This window comes from Equus asinus, chromosome 16, assembly GCF_041296235.1.
Source record: "Equus asinus isolate D_3611 breed Donkey chromosome 16, EquAss-T2T_v2, whole genome shotgun sequence".
Taxonomy (NCBI): Eukaryota; Metazoa; Chordata; class Mammalia; order Perissodactyla; family Equidae; genus Equus; species Equus asinus.
The window spans coordinates 29,085,977-29,105,447 of NC_091805.1; the positions used below are offsets into that span (position 1 = coordinate 29,085,977).

General features: G+C 35.2%; 1 protein-coding gene across 6 annotated transcripts in view; it reads left to right on the forward strand.

Annotated features, from left to right (window-relative positions):
- FNBP1L (formin binding protein 1 like) overlaps nt 1–19,471 on the forward strand; it is a 120,023-nt gene that overhangs the window by 74,605 nt on the left and 25,947 nt on the right. For all 6 annotated transcript variants that reach the window (XM_070486861.1, XM_070486862.1, XM_070486860.1 and 3 more), the window contains 5 exons: nt 7,058–7,111; nt 8,375–8,522; nt 9,291–9,353; nt 15,468–15,572; nt 19,330–19,458. In XM_070486861.1, coding sequence (XP_070342962.1) covers nt 7,058–7,111; nt 8,375–8,522; nt 9,291–9,353; nt 15,468–15,572; nt 19,330–19,458 — 499 coding nt within the window. The remainder of the gene's footprint in view (nt 1–7,057; nt 7,112–8,374; nt 8,523–9,290; nt 9,354–15,467; nt 15,573–19,329; nt 19,459–19,471) is intronic.

Genomic DNA, 19,471 nt, shown 5'->3' on the forward strand with positions numbered 1-19,471 from the left:
TTTTTTATTTATTTATTTATTTATTTATTTATTTATTTTATTTTATTTTATTTATTTATTTTATTTTATTTATTTTATTTTATTTACTTTATTTTATTTTATTTTTTTTTAATTTTATTTTATTTTATATTTTTTGAGGAAGATTAGCCCTGAGCTAACTGCTGCCAATCTTTTTGCTGAGGAAGTCTGACCCTGAGCTAACGTCCATGCCCATCTTCCTCTGTTTCGTATATGGGACGCCTACCACAGCATGACTTGCCGAGCGCTGCTATGTCTGCACCCAGGATCCGAACCAGCGAACCCTGGGCCGCTGAAGCAGAAGGTGGGCATTTAAACGCTGCACCACCAGGCTGGCCCCCTACAGTGCCAGTTTTATGTCTCAGAGGTTCAGCTCTCATACTGGCCTCAAAGCTGTATCAGGGCCAAAGACTTAAAAATTCCAGGAGAACTCTTTGGCCCAGCTAGATTCAGGTTACTGTCTCTGGATCACTTAACTGAGGCCCACAGATAGGACCATTTGTATTAATCTGGCAACTCCTAAGCATATTAACTGTTAGATACAGGGAGGGCAGTTAAGAAAAGGGATGCTAATCTCAGGTGTATAATACTACCTTTTTGCCAGAAGAAATAGTATGATTTGTATCCCATTTTACAAATAAATATGGTATTGATCACCTGTTAAACAGTAATTAGAACTCAGCCTCTCAACTGTTGAAAGATTGAAAAATTTATAGAGGTGATTTTCAGCCTTTAAAATTTTTTGAGATCTTGTACTCTATCATTTAATTGTAAAATGTAGTTTTAGTAAAAGTGAATTAAAGTCTTGAGAAATTACTTGGAATGTTTTATAATTCTCACTAAAATAAAAATAAATGTAAACATGACATAACTAGAATGGGTAAAAAAGATTAAAATCAACAATTTAGATATAAACTAAGTAGTATAAAATATTTAATATCATGTATATAAATAGAATACTGTAATTTTTGGAGAAACCCATTAAATTTAGAAGCCTTCTCAGATCACTGAAGGAACAATATTCATTCCTTTGTATGCAGAGCATATGATCTTAAGGTCCTTAGAATACATGGATGAAACACACCTGCATTAAAGCAAAGTACCAGCGTATCTATGACATCTATTATAATTTCTATAATATGTATTGTATATGTATAAAACTTTGTTTCAATTCCTGATTTATGACACTCTACTCAAAAACATCTTACATATAAACTGCTATCATAATTGGTTACTTGCAGAATCTCTGTACTTAGAAGAGAGGAAAAGTTTCTAAAAAAGAATAGCCTAGGGGAACTGACATTAAGGGCAGATTTCTTGAGGGAGATGAATTGCCTAAAATATTTTTAGTTTAGGAGCATCCTGAATGCTTTACACTTACATATTTCAGACAAGCTAGTCTGAGATTTATTTGACCTAATAAACTTATTATGTTAAATACGCAAAGCAGGGATTTGTGGGGCTTATTAACCGTTCACACCTCCGTGTGAATTTTTTCTGACTTGAGACTGTTTTCTTAGAAGACCCAACTGAGATCAGCTGCTTTGAGAGGATAAATTCTTTTTGTATGTTTCTCTCATTAATTTTTTTTAAAAAATTACAAAAACAGTATATGATCAGTATTCAAACATTTAAATTTGAATCCCTTCCCAGTCCCCCTCCCTATAAGTGAGTACTATTAATAATTTGTTGTCTTCTTCAGAACAAATGTTTTCCTAGAACAGAAGTTTTGATTTGATGAAATACCAGAAGAACGTTTTGGACCAGGCTGTAGTTTTTCTAGTGGCAAGGTGGCGTGGATGGCGTCTTTAGTGGCTTGTGTGTGGTTTCGGAGGGCTCTGGATACTTGCAGTTTGGGAAGAGTTGCCTATAGATGAGTGACTTTTACATAAAGAGACAAGAATGATTAGAAAAAAATTGCTGAGGGCTAACCCTGCATGGCTCAAAAGCTAAAAGTAATGTTACTTTCTTCTTCTTCCCCTTCCCTCTTGTGATATATGTGCTCTTCCTCCCAGAAGCTGAAGTTCAAATTAGCATTGTTTATGCTGTATTTAAGCTATATTATTACTTTCGTGGTTACCCTCGGGTAGTCATTATTCTTTCAAGTGTCAGAACCCCAACTCAGATTGGTTTAAGCAAGGAGAGGAATTTATTGGCTTATGTGAGTGAGAAGTTCAGGGATCTTGGATATTCCGAAAAATGTTAAGGATTTCTCTTCTCTTGGTTTTGCTTTCCTCTCTGTTGTTTTAATTCCCAAGTAGTCTCTTCCCACGTGGTAGTTCTAGAATTATGTCCTATCAACTTAACTTCAGCAGAAAGAAAACATCTCTTCTCAAGAATTACAACTGAAATTTTAGGATTGACTTTCACTGGCCTAGATTAGTGGGCCTGGATCAAACAAATATTCCTGGACCTTAATATGTGGCCAACCCCACCACAGCTAATAGACACGACATGGAAGGAGCTGTAGTTTAGGATATATTAGGCTGTATTAGAATAATAACTCCCAAGTCCCAGGGGCTTTACACAGCAAAAACTTACCACTTGTTTGTGCAAAGTTGGCCACAGGTCCGGGTGATGCCTCTCTAGGGTAGCCCATGTGGTAAGATAAGATTCCAGACTATCTTCGTCTGTTCATCTCAACGTGAAGCCTCCACAGTTGCTTCAGCAGGGAATGAGGGAGCCCAGAGGGTTATGCACGAGCTCTTAATGCTTCAGCCGGGTAGTTACACAGAGCTTACAGTGCGTTCTACAGCATTAGCCATGTGGTCCCGCCTAACTTCAAGGCCCCTGGGATATGTACGAAATAACATGGTTTTTGATGAGCAGAAATGTGTCTGTCACAAGCTGTTCCCAAAAGAAAGAAGGGTAGTGAGTGATGCAGGTGGGCAAAACAACAGATGTCTACTCCAGCCTAGAACTCTAAACAATGCTTAAAATGTTGATATACAAAAATACATTCAGAGTTTGAAAATACTTGCTCTTTGAAATGTTCTTTGCCCAAGTTTACTTGTTTTTATTTAAAGTAATTCATGGTTGAAAATCACTGACCTTGAAAGTAATTTCTAGAATACACCCATTTATATAGATTGGAGACTGTGGTTGTTACAACCACACTAGCTAATAAGTTAATCAGTTACCTTGCAATTGCTAATTCCGTGGATATTTTTGGTACCAGTTTTAATGTATCTGTTTGGTGAATTGACTATTTCTGTCTTTTTAGAACTTAAAAAAAAATCCCTCATCTTCACTGATATACTTTCTTAGGTTTTCTGAGTTATCTATCTTAGGGGTTGACAAACTTTTTTAAATAAAGTGCCAGAGAATAAATTTTCGGATAAATATGTCACAATTACTCAACTCTGCTGTTATAGTGTAAAATCAGCCATAGACAATACATAAACGAATGAGAGTGGTGTGTACTAGTAAAACTTTATTTACAAAACAGGCAGCTGGGCAGGCCATAGTTTGTTTACCTCTAGTCTACCTGACTGCTCATCTTTATTGCTCTTCTCAAGCAGCTCTTCTTCCTTCCCTGCTAAATGTATATTACTAGATTATCTTTGGCTACCTTCTCATTTCATACTTCTTGGGTAGCCTCATTCTCGTTCATTATTTTAACTGTCTCAGGTGTTGGAATCAGATGTGAGTTGGGTTTTGGCCTTGTCCTTTACTAGCTATGTAACCATGGGCAAGTTACCTAATGTGTTTCAGTTCTGTAAAACAGGGCTAATAACACTTGCTTTCAGATTTGTTGTAAGCATAAGATTATATGTAAAGCGCTTAGCATCGAGATTGGCAAAGAATATAGGTTGACAAATGAGTAGCTCCTGTTGTTTTTGTTATTGTCCTCACACATGTTGAGTCTGTGTCACATCTATATCTTGATCCCAGAAGTTTCTTCAGAGTTCCAATTTTTACTAGATTTGTCTATTTGGACGTTTTTACTTAGCTATTACTGTAGTGTCAGTTAAGAAGCATTCAGCTTCAAGTAAGAATCCTCTCACGTAACAGGAAGTTTGGAAACGGGATTCCAGAGCTTAGTGATGTCAGGGCATTTTTGTGAATTCCTTGGTGTTCCCGCTTATGGTTGCAAGATGTTGAAGTATCTTCAGTCATCTTGTCCTCACACATTTGTATCCAAAGCAATAAAAAAGTGTGAAGAAGGGGCTCATTTTTGTGTATTTTTTCCTTTTTATTGTAAAAATTATCACTAAAAAAAAGTTAAAGTTTATTAGGAAATAAAATCGATAGGACTTGAACACCTTAAGGTGAGAGAAACTTCATAATGTGTAGGATGATTGCCAGATTTTTGGCTTAAATATCTGGGTGGATCATGGTGCCATTAATATAACAAAATAGTAAGGTTATTAATATAACAAAATAATAAAAGAAGATAAATTCCATTTTAGAGTTGTTGAGTTTGATGTACCTGTATCAGACGAATGCTTATCCAACAGCCGTTCCTTCTCCTTTAACAGCTTTATAATTCACATACCATAAAATTTAACCTTTTAAAGTATACAATTCAGTGGTTTTTTAGTGTATTCACAGAGTTGTGCAGCCATCACCCTTATCTAATTTTAGAATTTTCATCATCCCAAGAAGAAACCTTGTACCCATCAGCAGTCATTCCCCATTCACCCCTCCCTCAGGCCCTGGCAACCACTAATTTACTTTCTGTCTCTGTGGATTTGCCTATTCTAATTAACTTCTTGAATTATACATCATCTCTTCTCCATCTTCCCTTTTGAGTTTTTACTTAGAAAGGATGTAGGTCATGCACAGTAGTAGTTTGTTAGCTATGATTCGTTCCTTTCTTTCTGTCAGTGTAGTACCTGAAATAATTAATGTGTGGCACATAGAAGATTTGCTGATATTTGAATTGATAATTTGTCCACAAAAATGGTTTTTGGTGGTGTTTCAGGTAACCATGATTAAGAACCACCGATTAAGAATATTTAGAGTTCCTTAATATGACTTAAGAAGGGCCTCTGCTGTCTTCATCTATCTTCCCAACCTCACTGCTTGCCATTCTCTGGCTCACACTTGATGTTCCAGCAACACTGAACCCATTCACAGTTCTTCAGAAAAGCCGTTCTTTCTCTTACTTCCTTGCCTTTGCTCATTAGATCTTTTCTATTTAGAATCCCTTCAGGGCTTTTCAGTTGCTCAATTCCTGCTCACCTCTTTAGGGTAAGTTAAGAAATTAGAAATTTCAACCTTCCTCGTCTGGAGAAGCCCCTGTCCAGAGCCCTCTGTTGTTCTTACCATGTTATGGTATGTAAAGGTGTTTTATGTATTTGAATCTCTGTAGGCCAGTGGTCTCTGAACTTTTTATTGCTCATCTATAAAAATTGTTTGAGCACGTGCCCACACAGTTATTTATAAATTATGTGCATGTGCTAGTGTACTAATATGATAAATATTGCTAAAGCTTTCGGTAAAAAAAATTATAAAAAAAATAAACCTAAGGCTTTCTTCTTGTACCTTACTTCACAACCACTGACGACTATGAGTTTCTTAATGGCAAAAACTCAATAAATGTTAATCCAGACTCTTAGTGTCTTTCTTGTTCTTTCCGCTACTCCTTAGGGTTTTAGGGCTTCCTTCTCTTTTCTGTTATCGCACCATTTGCTTAACTTTATTGTAGCACTTATCATGTTGTATGTTGTAATTATTGGTATACACTTGTCTTCTTTTAATAGAGTGTAAGTCTCCTGAGTGTGGGTACTCTTTCATATCTGATGTGCACGGTTACTTAGACAGTGCCTAGCACATAGTAGACAATTGTTTGTAGAATGAATAAACTGAATTGAGTAAGTGGGATGAATTGATAATAATCTGAGAATAATCAAGACAGTGATTCTTTTATAGTACTTATTTCAAAGACCATAGGACCATTTATCATAAAAATGCTTATACTTTAAAGCATTGTATCTCAAATTATTTGTGATGATGAACTAGTTTTTTTGTAAGTTTCCAATCCATTGGGTTCTGATGCTTTTATAAAATCAATAAAATTTTAATACTAGAAAAAATGACATAAAAAGAGACATACAGAATACAGGCCCTCATTTTTTATTATTAGATTCAACAGACATAAAATTACTTTCAACTTCTGTACTTAGTTTGTTATGCATTGGTAACAAAGAGTCTCTGGACCTTCACTGGTCCATGGACCATACTTTGAGGAGCGTGGGTATAAAGCACTATGGCAAATGCTTTCATTTCAAATGTCATCCACTTTAGTTCTTATAACCCTCTGTGGTAGGTACTGGTATCACCATTTAAAGGAAACTTGGCACAGAAAGGGTTAGTAAATTGCCCAAGGTCGCATAGATGCCACACAAAACAGCTAGGATTCAAACCCAGGTAGTCCAGTGTGACTGCAGAGTCCATGTGCTGGTCTGCCTCTGATTTTGCATAGATGAAATGGGGTGGCATTCTAATCTGAGACTGTCAAGAACTGACGTAGATGAAGGCAGAGAAAGTTACAAATCCGATTGTAATTCATTTGCCTGAAAAAAGAGGGTTAAGGATCACATAATGATTTTCATGTAAAAGTAGAGCTTACGGAGGATGCTGACCAACTGTTCTTTTATCCTGTTAGTGAGTCTGCATCTGTTTACATTTTACTTTAGTTAGCATTAAAATCTCTGATTTGCAAAACAAAATAACGATGGTATTTCTTTGAAATATGAATTTTTCTGCCCTGACTCAGGTTCACATACTGAGTGCTTTGTTTCTTTTATTCTTTCTCTTATCTCTTTTCTTATTTGATAGCATAATTGACCAAATTGTTAGATTACACTCATAAACACAGAAACACAGAAATAACATTTCTTTCTACAAGTGTCAGTATTTTAAGAACAAAATGTAAGTAATGGTCATATATTATTATAATGTTAGTAGATGATCACACTGCTGTCTTAATTGTATATCATTAAATCCTTGATTTAATGAAATTGGAAACTTAGAATATTTTAATTTCAACAACAGTATTTTTTACAAGTGAAAAAAAATCTTCTTCCTATAGAAATCTGGTTAAGAAGTACTGTCCCAAACGTTCCTCCAAAGATGAAGAGCCAAGGTAAATTATATACTTGTTTATTATTGCATATTAAAATTTTAAATAATACTTATGTTTTTGTTATTTAGTAAAATAAATATGCTGTTAGCTTTTTTATAAAGATTGTTTAAAAGTTTGTTTTAGTAAAAAATTATGGTGTTTATGAAAAAGGGAACTGCTATTTATTCTTATAAGGATGAATGCTTAAGTGGGCTTGATAATAGTTTTCAAGAAGAGTTGCAGTGTGGGTTTCCAAGTAAGATGTAGACTGGGACTCCACTAGAGTGATTTAGTCTCCAGAAGAAAAGGGTATTTTTTCCATACTTTATTTTGTAGTTTTCAACTTGTTAGATTCTTGCTTTTACTCTTAGAGGTAGTAAAACAATTTGGCTGATTGGTTTAAAGAGATAATGAAAAGAAATGAGATTTTCTCAGGGTAATTTTGGAACCCTGAGTAAAGGTTGGGAGTTGCCTATGAGCTTTTTGGCCATCTTAAACAGGGATAGGTGGATGATTATAAAATGCAGAAACAAAAAGAGACTAGACTTAATGACTTTGTGTATAGTTGTCAGTTGTTAGGATTCTCAGGTTTAGTGTTAATGTAGTCCTATCTGAGCTGTCTGCCTTCAACTATAAGAATGTTTGGCAGTGTATTCAAAATAGATTTATACATTTTAATACAGTGATTCTCTTTGTTTCTCTCCTTCCCTCCACACACATATTTTTACCCTTATTTTTGCCCCTTCTTACCCTCCTTTGGTGTCAATTATAATGGCACTTTACTTCCATTCAGGATGTGGGCAGGTATACAGGCAGCTGTGTCCAGAGCTGATAGCAAAGTTTTTCTGTAGATCAGCCATCGAGATGCATTTGAGTGGTATGATTGGCAGGTTCTGTCCTCGAGAGCAAGCACATCATCTCTGCAACAGGTTCAGCTGCCAAGCCTAGGAATCCAACCAAGTTCATTCCCAAGCCCAGGCCAGTCAGTTGGCAACTTAAGAGATCCAGTATGCCAAAAGAGCCTGCAGGTAGTATTCCTATTATTTTTGACCTCAAATATCCCTTTATTTAAAAAGTAAGACTACTTGAAGATATACAAACATGCACAACTTGAGCTTAATGCAGGATTCTTTGCATACAAAGTTAATTTAGAGCTAGTAGCTGAGATTTAGGATTGAGTATATTAAAATTTATCAAGCATCAAGCTCAAGCCATACCTCATAAGAAACATTTATAATGAAAATAAAAAAAAAATTTCACCATTTTTTAATATGTTTTTGTCAGGTTTACCTCGTGTATAGCCTTTTTTAACATCCTTAACGAGTTAAATGACTATGCAGGACAGCGAGAAGTAGTAGCAGAAGAAATGGCGCACAGAGTTTATGGTGAATTAATGAGATATGCTCATGATCTGAAAACTGAAAGAAAAATGGTAATTCTTATTATTTTTATCCATTTATAATATATAAAATATTTTCACAGAAATGAAGTAGTTTGCTTTTTAAAAATAATGTATGTTCAGCGTAAACTGGTTTTCTATTTCACCAAATTTCTTCTAACTAAAATTATCTCAAGATTCTCCTGCTAATTTATGATTTTTTTGATTTAAGACTAAGGTTTGGTAACTACAGCCCATGGGCCAAATCTAGCTTACTGCCTGTTTTTGTTTCTTAATTCCCACGAACTAAGAATGTTTTTTACATTTTTAGATAGTTGAAAATAAAATCAAAAGAAGAATAATATTTCATGACATGTGAAAACTATATGAAATTCAAATTTCAGTGACTATAAATAAAGTTTTATTGGAACAGACCCGTACTTATTCACTTATGTATTGCCTGTGGCTGCTTTTGCATTGCATCAGCAGAGTTGAATATTTGTAACAGAGACATTGTGGCTTGCAAAGCCTACGATATTTATCTGACACTTTATAGAAAATGTTTGTCAACCCCTATTCAAGACAATCATGTATTTTCCTAGAGATTATATCTATCTTAAAGGTTATATTTAAACTATTCAAATAATACGCTATAAAATGCATTTTAGAGAGCTTTGCTTTACTAATAATCTCTCCCTAAGTCTTGATAAAGTTATATAATTAGTACCTTGAAAAAAAAGTAAATTCTTTTGGGGACTTTAGACTTCATTTACTATTTAAATGTAATTTTTTGTTTGTTTTTTTGGTTGTTATGATCTTCAGCATCTTCAAGAGGGACGAAAAGCTCAACAATACCTTGACATGTGCTGGAAACAGATGGATAATGTGAGTTATAATGTTTTCATGGTTAACATAAAATTTTGTGGACTAGTTTAGACCTAAATTCTCTTCTGCTTCATGTCTATTTGAGTTCAGTATTTCTCAATGTTTTATTCATAATTAGCCATTGGTATACATAGAGAACGTGAAGTCATTTTGACATTTTTCTTTCCTATATGGTTCTATAATTGTACCAAATCTATAATCTTCAGATAATTGTAAACATTTAGGAAAATTCTTTTTGACTTTGCAGTAGTTACTATAAAATACTGATGGAGGATAGACATGTTAGAGAGATAGTGATGTATCTTAGAAGACCGTTTGACTGAGGCTGAGAGGACCTAGATTCCAGTTCTATCTTTTCCTTAGCAGGTCATTTCTCTTGACTTCATTTTTATTATGAAAAATGAAGACAGTGGACTAAATTACATGAAATGTGTCTTCCAGTTCAGTGATTTCTATGAAATGCAAATGTTCCTAGTATTGGGATGCTGGTACTAGACCATCTCATTGTAGGAAATAAAGTATTTTATAGGGCAAAACTCTGAAAGTGTAATAATTATTTACTTTATAAACTTTCCAAGAGTAGATATTAATGTTGTTTTTCTTAAATGTTCTGGCATACAGTTATTTGAAAAGCAAGATGTTTACATGGAACATTGTTGTCTCCTTTACTTAAAATAGTCTACCAGATGATGTTCTGTAGTATAAGATTAATATTCTTTTTGAACCCTCAGGTTAGCAAGCAGTTTACTCTTTACCTGCATATTTTTATGATGGGCACTGTGTATTCCCTGAAAATTATGCTGAAGGCAGTTTTGCATGTTAAATTAATCAGTTTAGTTTGTGGTTGTTGGGAAAAGGACTTTTAAGTTTGAGATTAAAAAAAAAACCTCATGCGTTAGCCTGCATTTTTTCAGCCTTTTTTCTTTCCTTTTTAAAAACACATATTCAAAGCTTAGATTAAATTTCTACTATATAACTGTCATTAATGATGTAAGATTCTAATCACTAGTGCTAATTGAGAATTTTTAGGTGTATTAATAGTCTATTTTTATTTTTTGTTTTGATTTTCTTTCTAATTAGTTTCAGCAAGACTTTTAGGGAGTGGTTACATTTATTAAATTTTAAATTGCCTTAACTAGCATCCTTAGTGTCTGCCACCTAATGAGGGTGTGTGTATATGTATGTTTTCATTTGCACAAAATAACATACTCCTACACTTATGAGTCATTGGTCCCTTTAAAAATTGGTGTTGGCACAAATCTTTCCTGTTAATATGTGCTGACTTGCCTTTAGAACAATTGGCAGTTATTAAGCAAAAGTTATAGAGGTCGTAAGAAAGAAGCATCAGAAAATGTAGGAGAGATTTCTTTAAGGCATTAACAATAACATGAAATAAAGGTGAGTTCAGCTCAACTCGTGTTTACTGAAGGCATCCTTCACATGTACTGAGTCCTGGTGAAAAAGTGAATATGATATGGTTCTTGTTTTTGTGCAGCCTGCAGTCTAGTGAAGGAGACAGGCAACTATAATTTCTGTGTAACAGGTACAGATATGTACAGGATCCTATTTCCTAGTTCCATGTCTTCCTGTTTAATTGAGAAAACGAAATTATAAAATTGCTGATATGTTTGAAATAATTGAGAGGAGATTTAAAGAACTGGGAGAGACAGGTTGAATTAGTGGCGGAATATTGAAAATTGAGAAAAAGAATTTAAAAGACAACTATTAACCCCAGGATAGACAAAATAGGCAGCACTGACATTTAAGATGAGGGCAAAAGAGAGTAGCCTGGGAAGAAGATTTTGGAGGACTGGTCAGAGATTAAAAAGATAGAGGCGTCAGAGATGCCAGGTCTGTGCGTTAGGTGACTCCAATTAACAGAGCATCTCAGTTTATAAGAGCAGGGCTTGGAAATGGAACAGTTCCAGAGTTGGTCAGTAGCTCTGACCAGGGATGTTACCAAGGCTGCCTCTCCTTTCTGTCTGTCTGCTTTGCCATCTTGATCGTGTTGGCTTTTTTCCTCAGACAACCCTTTATGGTCATCAGTTAACTTAAGCAGCTAAGTACCACATCCTCATTCAGCTGCATGCAGAAGCAGGAAAAGGGAACATTTCTCTTCTAACTGTTCCTTATTATCAGCGAAGGAAAACTTTCCCAGAAAACCCCCAGCAGACTTCCTCATGGGTGCCTTTGACAGGATTAGATTACTTATCCATGCCCCAGCTGTGGGGAAGCTGGTAAAGGACGTATCAACTGTTTTCTGCCTCTATACTGGGATGGTGCACTCTTCTAAGAAAGGATGGACGAGTAGAAGAAGTTGTTGTTTAGTCTGCCACATGATGGATGAAGAAGGAAAATCTTTTCTGGAGTATATTCCTGTATTATATAATGATATAATATCTTTGAGAGAAGGAGTATTTTTAATGTTATTGTACTAGTGATTTTTTTGCTATTGCAAGGAAATTATTAGGTAGGTTTTTTTTCCACAAATAATAACACACTAAAAATACTTTGTATATAATAAGCCTCAGATTGCACCAAAATTAGTAGCCTATAGCTACTCAATTTGAAAACATAGCCCTGAACTGAGTTTCAGAGAATTAAATGTGGAAATTTAATCTTAATCTTCATAGGAAAGTGACATTCTGTATTGTTTGTATATTCAGATACATTTATGTGCTTTGAATAAATTATAATTATAGTTTGATGTCTAATACTAATCAAAATAGTAAGTACATTTAAAGAATTTTATTAAAAAGTTCTGAGCACATTTATTTGATGTAAATTACAGTTTATCTGGTTCTAGCTACGTGGCAAACTAAGCTAACTCAGAAACCATTTGACTGTAAATGACTAGATATAAAAGCTAAAATATTTTTATTGTATTTTAAGCTCTTAGCAGAGCTACCTGAAAAAGGAAATCTCTAGCTACTAGAAACTAAGGGTAAAATAAAAGCTGAGCAACAGGTATATGAGCTGATACCTCATATTTGCAGTATGGGGCAGAAGTGTTGGGGTATGGTGGTTCACTAGGCCTTGCTGAGGGCTTGAGTTTTAATACTCACACAGAGACAGAGATTAGGTTTTAGCTCTGTATGTTGTGCAGAATTGGAACTGAGACCCCTGTATAAAGTTTGAACCTTTGAAGGACTAAACCTTTAGTGAAAGGTGGACTGCAGGAACTCTGCCCACTGGCCAAGGGAGACATCAAAGAAATTTGTCTCTATCTGAAGGTCAGAGGAGGGGAGGTATCCTGTGAGGTATTTAAACCTTTTGACCTTGTAGTTATGAAGTTTGGAGTCCGCATTTGCACTATCTGTAGAGTTTTGTAATCCCCAAGACAAGAAATTGAGATCATAACTGGTTCTAATAATGGGGTTAGGTAAGTAGAAAATGTTGACATGCTCTACTTTCTTCTGAGCAATTCTCAGAATATAGGTAGCAAGGTGTATATTTTCCAGACAAGAAATTGGAAGAGTCTCTTGGGGATTTTAACCAACTTGAGAGGAAAGACTTATAGATATGGATACCAGGGTTTCTCAAAGGAAACTGTCTGGCCATATCACGCTAGAGGAAAAGACCATAATCCATAAGTCCCACCTGCAGAACTTTCACTTGGCTTTTTGAATAAGAGCAAATAGGTAGGAAGCCCCAGATGTTTAAAACGTCTAATGTAAACACCAGAGACCAAAAGTAATATGTAAGGCAAAAGCAACAGTGAAGAAACAGTGACTATGAAAGGAAATGGAAATAAGATGTGGAAATAATCAAAACACCCAAAATTATTGTTAATATTCTCAAAGGGAAGAGAGAAGGTTTATACCCATGAAATAAGAACAAGATACTATTAAAAAAGGGAACATACGGGAATAATACTTGGCCATAAAAAAGGATAAAATTGTCCCATTCACAACAATATGGATGGACCTTGAGGGTATTATGTTAAGTGAAATAAGCCAGATGGAGAAAGACAATCTCTGTATGACTCCACTCATAGGTGGAAGTTAAACATGTAGACAAAGAGAACAGATTAATGGTTACCAGGGGAAAGGGGACATGGGGGGTGGGCACAAAGGGTGAAAGGGTGCATCTACAGCATGACTGACAAACAATAATGTACAACTGAAATTTCACAAGGTTGTAAACTATCATAATCTTAATGAAAAGTAAAAAAAAAGAAAAAAAGAAAAGAACGTACAGGGGCCAGCCTGGTAGTGCAGCAAAGTTCGCACACTCTGCTTCAGGTGGCTGGGGTTTGCCAGTTCAGATCCCAGGCACAGACCTATGTACCTACCACTTATCAAGCCATGCTGTGGCAGGCATCCCACGTATAAAATAGAGGAAGATGGGCATGGATGTTAGCTCAGGGCCAATCTTCCTCAGCAGGGGGTGAAGAAGAGGTTTGGCAGTGGATGTTAGCTCGCAGCTAATCTTCCTCAAAAAAAAAAGGGGGGGGGAACATACAGAGAACAAAAGAGAACTCTATGATAGCAGAAATGAAAAAGGTACTAGAAAGAATCAAATTGAAGAAATCTCTCCGAAAGTAGAGCAAAATGACAGAGATTGAAAATATGAGAGAAAATATAAGAAAATTACAGGGCTTATCTGATAGGTTCATTTTCAAAATATTAAGCATCCTAAAAAATAGAAAACATAGGAAGTGGACAAAAATAATTCAAGAAAAATTCCCCAGAACAGAAAGACATGAGTTTCCAGATAGAAAGGATTTTCCAGGTGCCCAGTACAGTGGATTCACAGCAAAACATATCTTCATGAAATTTCGGAGCAGTTAGAGAAGATCCTACCAGCCTCTAAAGAGGAAAAACAAAACAGAAAATAAACATTTTATGCGAAGGATCGTGAGTCAGAATGGATCAGGAAGCTAGAAGACAGTGGAGTAGTACGTTTACATTTGTGAAGCAAGATAATTTTTCTGACTCAGGAGTTTTATACCCAGCCATATTTTATCAATTGAAAGCGATGGTAAAGGCATTTTTAGCCATGGAGACTTAGAAAATTATCTCCCACAAACCTTTTAGGAAACTACTGCCAAATGTGTTCCAGCAAAATAAGGAAATGAACCAAGTAAGGAGAAGGCATGGAACTAGGAAATAGGGGATTCAAATCAAGGGAGAGGTGAAAGGAATCCCCTGGATAATGGTGAAGGGAAATCCCAAGGTAACAGCCATGTATTAAAAGTACACTGAAAATTAAGCAAACTGGGGAAAAAAAGACATTAACTCCAGGATAAAAAAAAAAGTATATAGGAAAGGAAATTATGGTATATATTACATGGCTCAGTTGTGAATAGGTTTTACAAAGTCATAGTAACTTGAATGAAATAAAAAATCTTTTAAAGGCCTACTTCTGGGCTGGTGATATTCCTGGAACACTTGGAAGAAACAACTTGAAACCACTTTGGAGGAACATTTCCACATCCCAGGCTACATTGGAATCCCACCAAAAAAATAAAACCAAGCAGACACCAAAACCAACCAGTCAAACAAACATGCAAAAACCAAACCAAAAACACCAAACAAATCAAAAAAGTCCTGCTGAAGATGAGCTTATAATAGAAAATTACAAAATACATATGATTTTTTTTCTTGTTTGGAAGAGATGTAATAAATGTTAACTCAGTCATGTCTATGATTTTTCTTTTCTTCACAGTGTATAATGTTTGATATTTAACGCACATGGATTGATTGTAATAGTATAATTTCTAATTTAGAAAAATTTTACTTTCAGTGTGCAGTTCTATATAATACACAGTGGCAACATTTTAAAGTTATTATTTTAATTTTTTTTGGAGGAAGATTAGCCCTGAGCTAACATCTGCCGCCAATCCTCCTCTTTTTGCTTAGGAAGACTGGCCCTGAGCTAACATCCATGCCCATCTTCCTCTACTATATATGTGGGATGCCTACCACAGCATGGCGTGCCAAATGATGCCATGTCCGCACCTGGGATCCGAACCAGCAAACCCCAGGCCGCCAAAGCAGAACGTGTGCACTTAACCACTGTGCCACCAGGCTGGCCTTTAAAGTTATTTTTTAATGAAGTACTGTAAATCTAGTTTTATTTCTCAATGTGATATTTTAATTTTTTTAACAGAGTAAAAAGAAATTTGAAAGAGAATGTAGAGAGGCAGAAAAGGCACAACAGAGTTATGAAAGATTGGATAATGATACTAATGCAACCAAGGCAGATGTTGAAAAGGTAAGAAATAATCCAAACTGACTTTGATATCAAAATATTATTACTTGCATATGGAGAGTAGTTAGAATATTCATGTTGGTATTAGAGTTTGCCCAAGAGATACACTACATCTAAATCTAAAATATGCAAATATTTGTGAACTTTAAATTACACATATTGGTCTGAGAAAGTATTTAATATGCATCAATTTCTTTTATTGTAATGTCTTAACTGCAATCAAAATGCATAGGAAAGACAAAGTTGCTTTTGGGAATGAACTTCTATCCTATTCCAAAATAGGGTGGAAAGTCTAAGATGTGTTGATGGGGTATGCAAATGGGGGGTGGGTAGTGTGCTTCCCCAACTTTACATGATAAAACTGTCAGAAGTATGTGATACTAGCTATTTGTTTGTTTGTTTGTTTCTTCGTTCATTCTGAAAAACTGAACCCTCTCTTGTCACTCACTAACTGATTCTGGGCCAAATGTTCTGTAATGTAACTGTTGGTAGGATCAGCTCCGTAACTGTTGCTGCTTTCCTTCTTCTTTTCCCCTGCTGTATCCTCTTTATCTTAGAACATTTGACACAGTGATAGTGATGGAATTTTGGAATTTTGAAATACAGGTGAACCTTACTCCACATTTTTGTATATACCAGGGCCCACCGGTAGTATATTTATCTCCTTAGCATTTTATAATTCCCTTTAGGATCCGAACAAGAAAGAACTAAGAAGAGAGGAATAATTTATTTTCTGCCCTCCATTTTCTTTACCAATTAAAAAACAAACCTAAAATCATATAAATTCCAGGTTAGAATTACCTTAAAGGTCTTCTGGTAAAACTTTGATGCTTATGTCTTGTCTGCCCTATTTTTAATGACTTATACCTCTAATGACAGTAAGTTCCCTGTCATTGGAAATACATAGTCTTGAGGCACTCTGTTCATTTCTTTTTCAACTTTAACATTTCCTTATATGGACCTCACTCGTCTGCCTGTTCAATTTTAGTTTCTTTGACGTACCAGAAAAATATTAAATCTGTTTTTTTCTCACAATAGCCTTTTAGATATTTGTAGCAGATTCTCCACCCCTACATGAAATACTATGTTTCTTCAACTGTTCCACATATGAAATGACTTTGTTACCTTTCATTATGACTTCTTTCATTTGGATACCCTTTAATTCATCAGTAGCTCACTTAAAGTATGTCGTCTCAAATTGGATATAATAATCCAGGTGTGGTCTAATCAGTCCTAAGTTTGATTACCTCTCTTTTTTTGAACACTAAATTTATGTTAACTGTAGCCTAAGTGTATATTAAATTTTTGGGCACCCACATTGTTTGGATTGACTCCTATTAAATTTATGGTTTACTGAAATCTCCATGTCTTTTTGCATGTGATGTGGTATGAGAATGTGTCTCAGACAGAACTTGTACTCTTGCTGTTTTAAATGCCTATGTGCATATGTATCAATTATTAGATTGAATCCTGCTAAGATCCTATTTAATCCTGCTGTTTTGGATCCTGATTTTGTTCGTCCACTGTATTAATTTCCTTCCTACCATCATGTCATACACATAATGTGTTATCATTATTTGATAAAAATGTGGACTATAACAATTGGCAAATAGCAGTATTTTATAGATGGGAGACTTTCTTGCTGGTTGACATTGACTCCTTAAGAACTCCTTTGACTTATCAAACATTGACTGCACGGTTTATATACTCAGCAAGTTAAGGAAATTCTTTAACTGGACTCTTATTTAACTTATTTCTTTATTTTGTCTACAGAAATATCTTTAGAGGCTAGTCAAATATCTTGAAATCTAGATAAAACATATCTAGTAGCTTGACCTAACTTAAGAATTTTAATGTTTACAGCCTCCTTTTTTATGCCCGTTTGTTTGCAGCCCCTTCAATTATTAGAGAATTAGGAAAACTTTGAAGATTTGCTTTAGGAACTAGAGAGCAGAGGAATTCTAAGTGATGAGGGAGGGAAGGGAACACAGTTTCAAGCAACTACTGACAAAAGTTTACCAAAACAAAAAAAGAAATGAAGAGGAAGCAGGCCAATTATTCATGTTCCTAGAGAAAAGGAAGGCAGGTACACAACAATGTGAATATACATACATAATGCTACTTTTTTTTTTTTAAGATTTTTTATTATTATTTTTTTTTTTCCTTTTTCTCCCCAAAGCCCCCCAGTATATAGTTGTATATTCTTCATTGTGGGTCCTTCTAGTTGTGGCATGTGGGACGCTGCCTCAGCGTGGTTTGATGAGCAGTGCCATGTCCGCACCCAGGATTTGAACCAACGAAACACTGGGCTGCCTGCAGCGGAGCACTCGAACTTAACCACTCGGCCACAGGGCCAGCCCCTATAACACTACTTATGTGCTGTGTACACTTAAAAATGATTAAAGTGGTAAATTTTATGTTACGTGTATTGTGTATTTTACATTTTACCACAATTAAAAATTTTTTTTTAAAGTTTAATGCAAAGTTAAAAAAAAGAAAGAAAAGGAAGGCAATAAATGTGAAGCCCAGAAAATGCCAGTAGAGGCTTTAGTTATTTTAGCTTCTAGACTTATACTCCTACATACCCTGCTGGAACCCTCACCCGGGACCTTGGGAATCACAGCCAGTGACTTGGAGAACAGGAGTTTCCCCTGACAGAACGGAATAATTTGGAATCTTCTCTTCCGTCATAGTTTGTGGGAGGAGGGAGAAAAGGGGAAGGAGTGAATGAATTGGTACTTAGGGCCCCAGTTTGGAATTTCAAATGTATTTTTCTGTAGAAATGCTTTGGGCCATGGTGTTTAGTTTCCATAGTACTTATTTGTTGTACTTTCAAGTACACTGTGGATTAAATGGATTTTTGTGGGCTTACCTGAGATCTTGGTCAGTTTGTTTCTGAGTTCAGAAGAACTAACTTGTGGACCTACTGATAAAAGGTCAGGGACTACATTTGTAGAAACTGGAATTAGAATAATAAAGCATATTCACAAGGTGCTTTACAGTTTTCAAAGCACTCTCATATAACATAATTTATTCCTTGGAACACTGGAAAATTGAGTTTGGTTCTTACTTTGTTTTTTATTATTACTTTAGAATAATTGAGAAATTTGCTTAGAATCCTCTCCAATAAATCTAGAATTAACGATTTGTATTGTTTGTATTCCGACATTCTCACCAGTGTAGATGATACTATTATGACTCATTTGAAAAGCATTTCTACAAGAGCTTGAGATGAACAGAACTGTATTCTAAATAAGCATTCCTTAAAGTATAGAGATGTGGTTTTGTATAAAGATGGAAATTATTGTTGAATATTACTATCCCCAGATCACATTTTGATCATTATTTGGTTTCACTGTGGTTCTGAGTCAGATATAAGTGGATCATGTTTAAAGAAATGTTTTACTAGTAACTGTCTAAAATATTCCTTATGCTATTTTCTCTTCTGATTAAAAGCTTACTGTTTCAGGCCATAATGTTGACATTCATTTAATGTTTTTTTAAAAAGTCTGGATTTGGTAAGGAGAAACTTTATTTGGATAGAGTATTGCAACGGGGAGGACTGTTGCAATAAGAAAAAGGGAATATTGCAGTAGAAAGACTGCTCTGACCATAGAATCTGCGAGCATCTCCTTCAGTTTTAGAAGTTATCAATAGTTAGAAAAAGTGTAGTTTTAGTATAACTTTTATGAAAGTGAATTAGCTATGATTTTTTGGTTGTTATCCTTGTTGGTAATGATTTGGACAAATGTGCCCCTAGGCTAAACAGCAGTTGAATCTGCGTACGCATATGGCTGATGAAAATAAAAATGAATATGCTGCACAATTACAGAACTTTAATGGAGAGCAACACAAGCATTTCTACGTAGTGATTCCTCAGATTTACAAGGTAAAATTTAGAT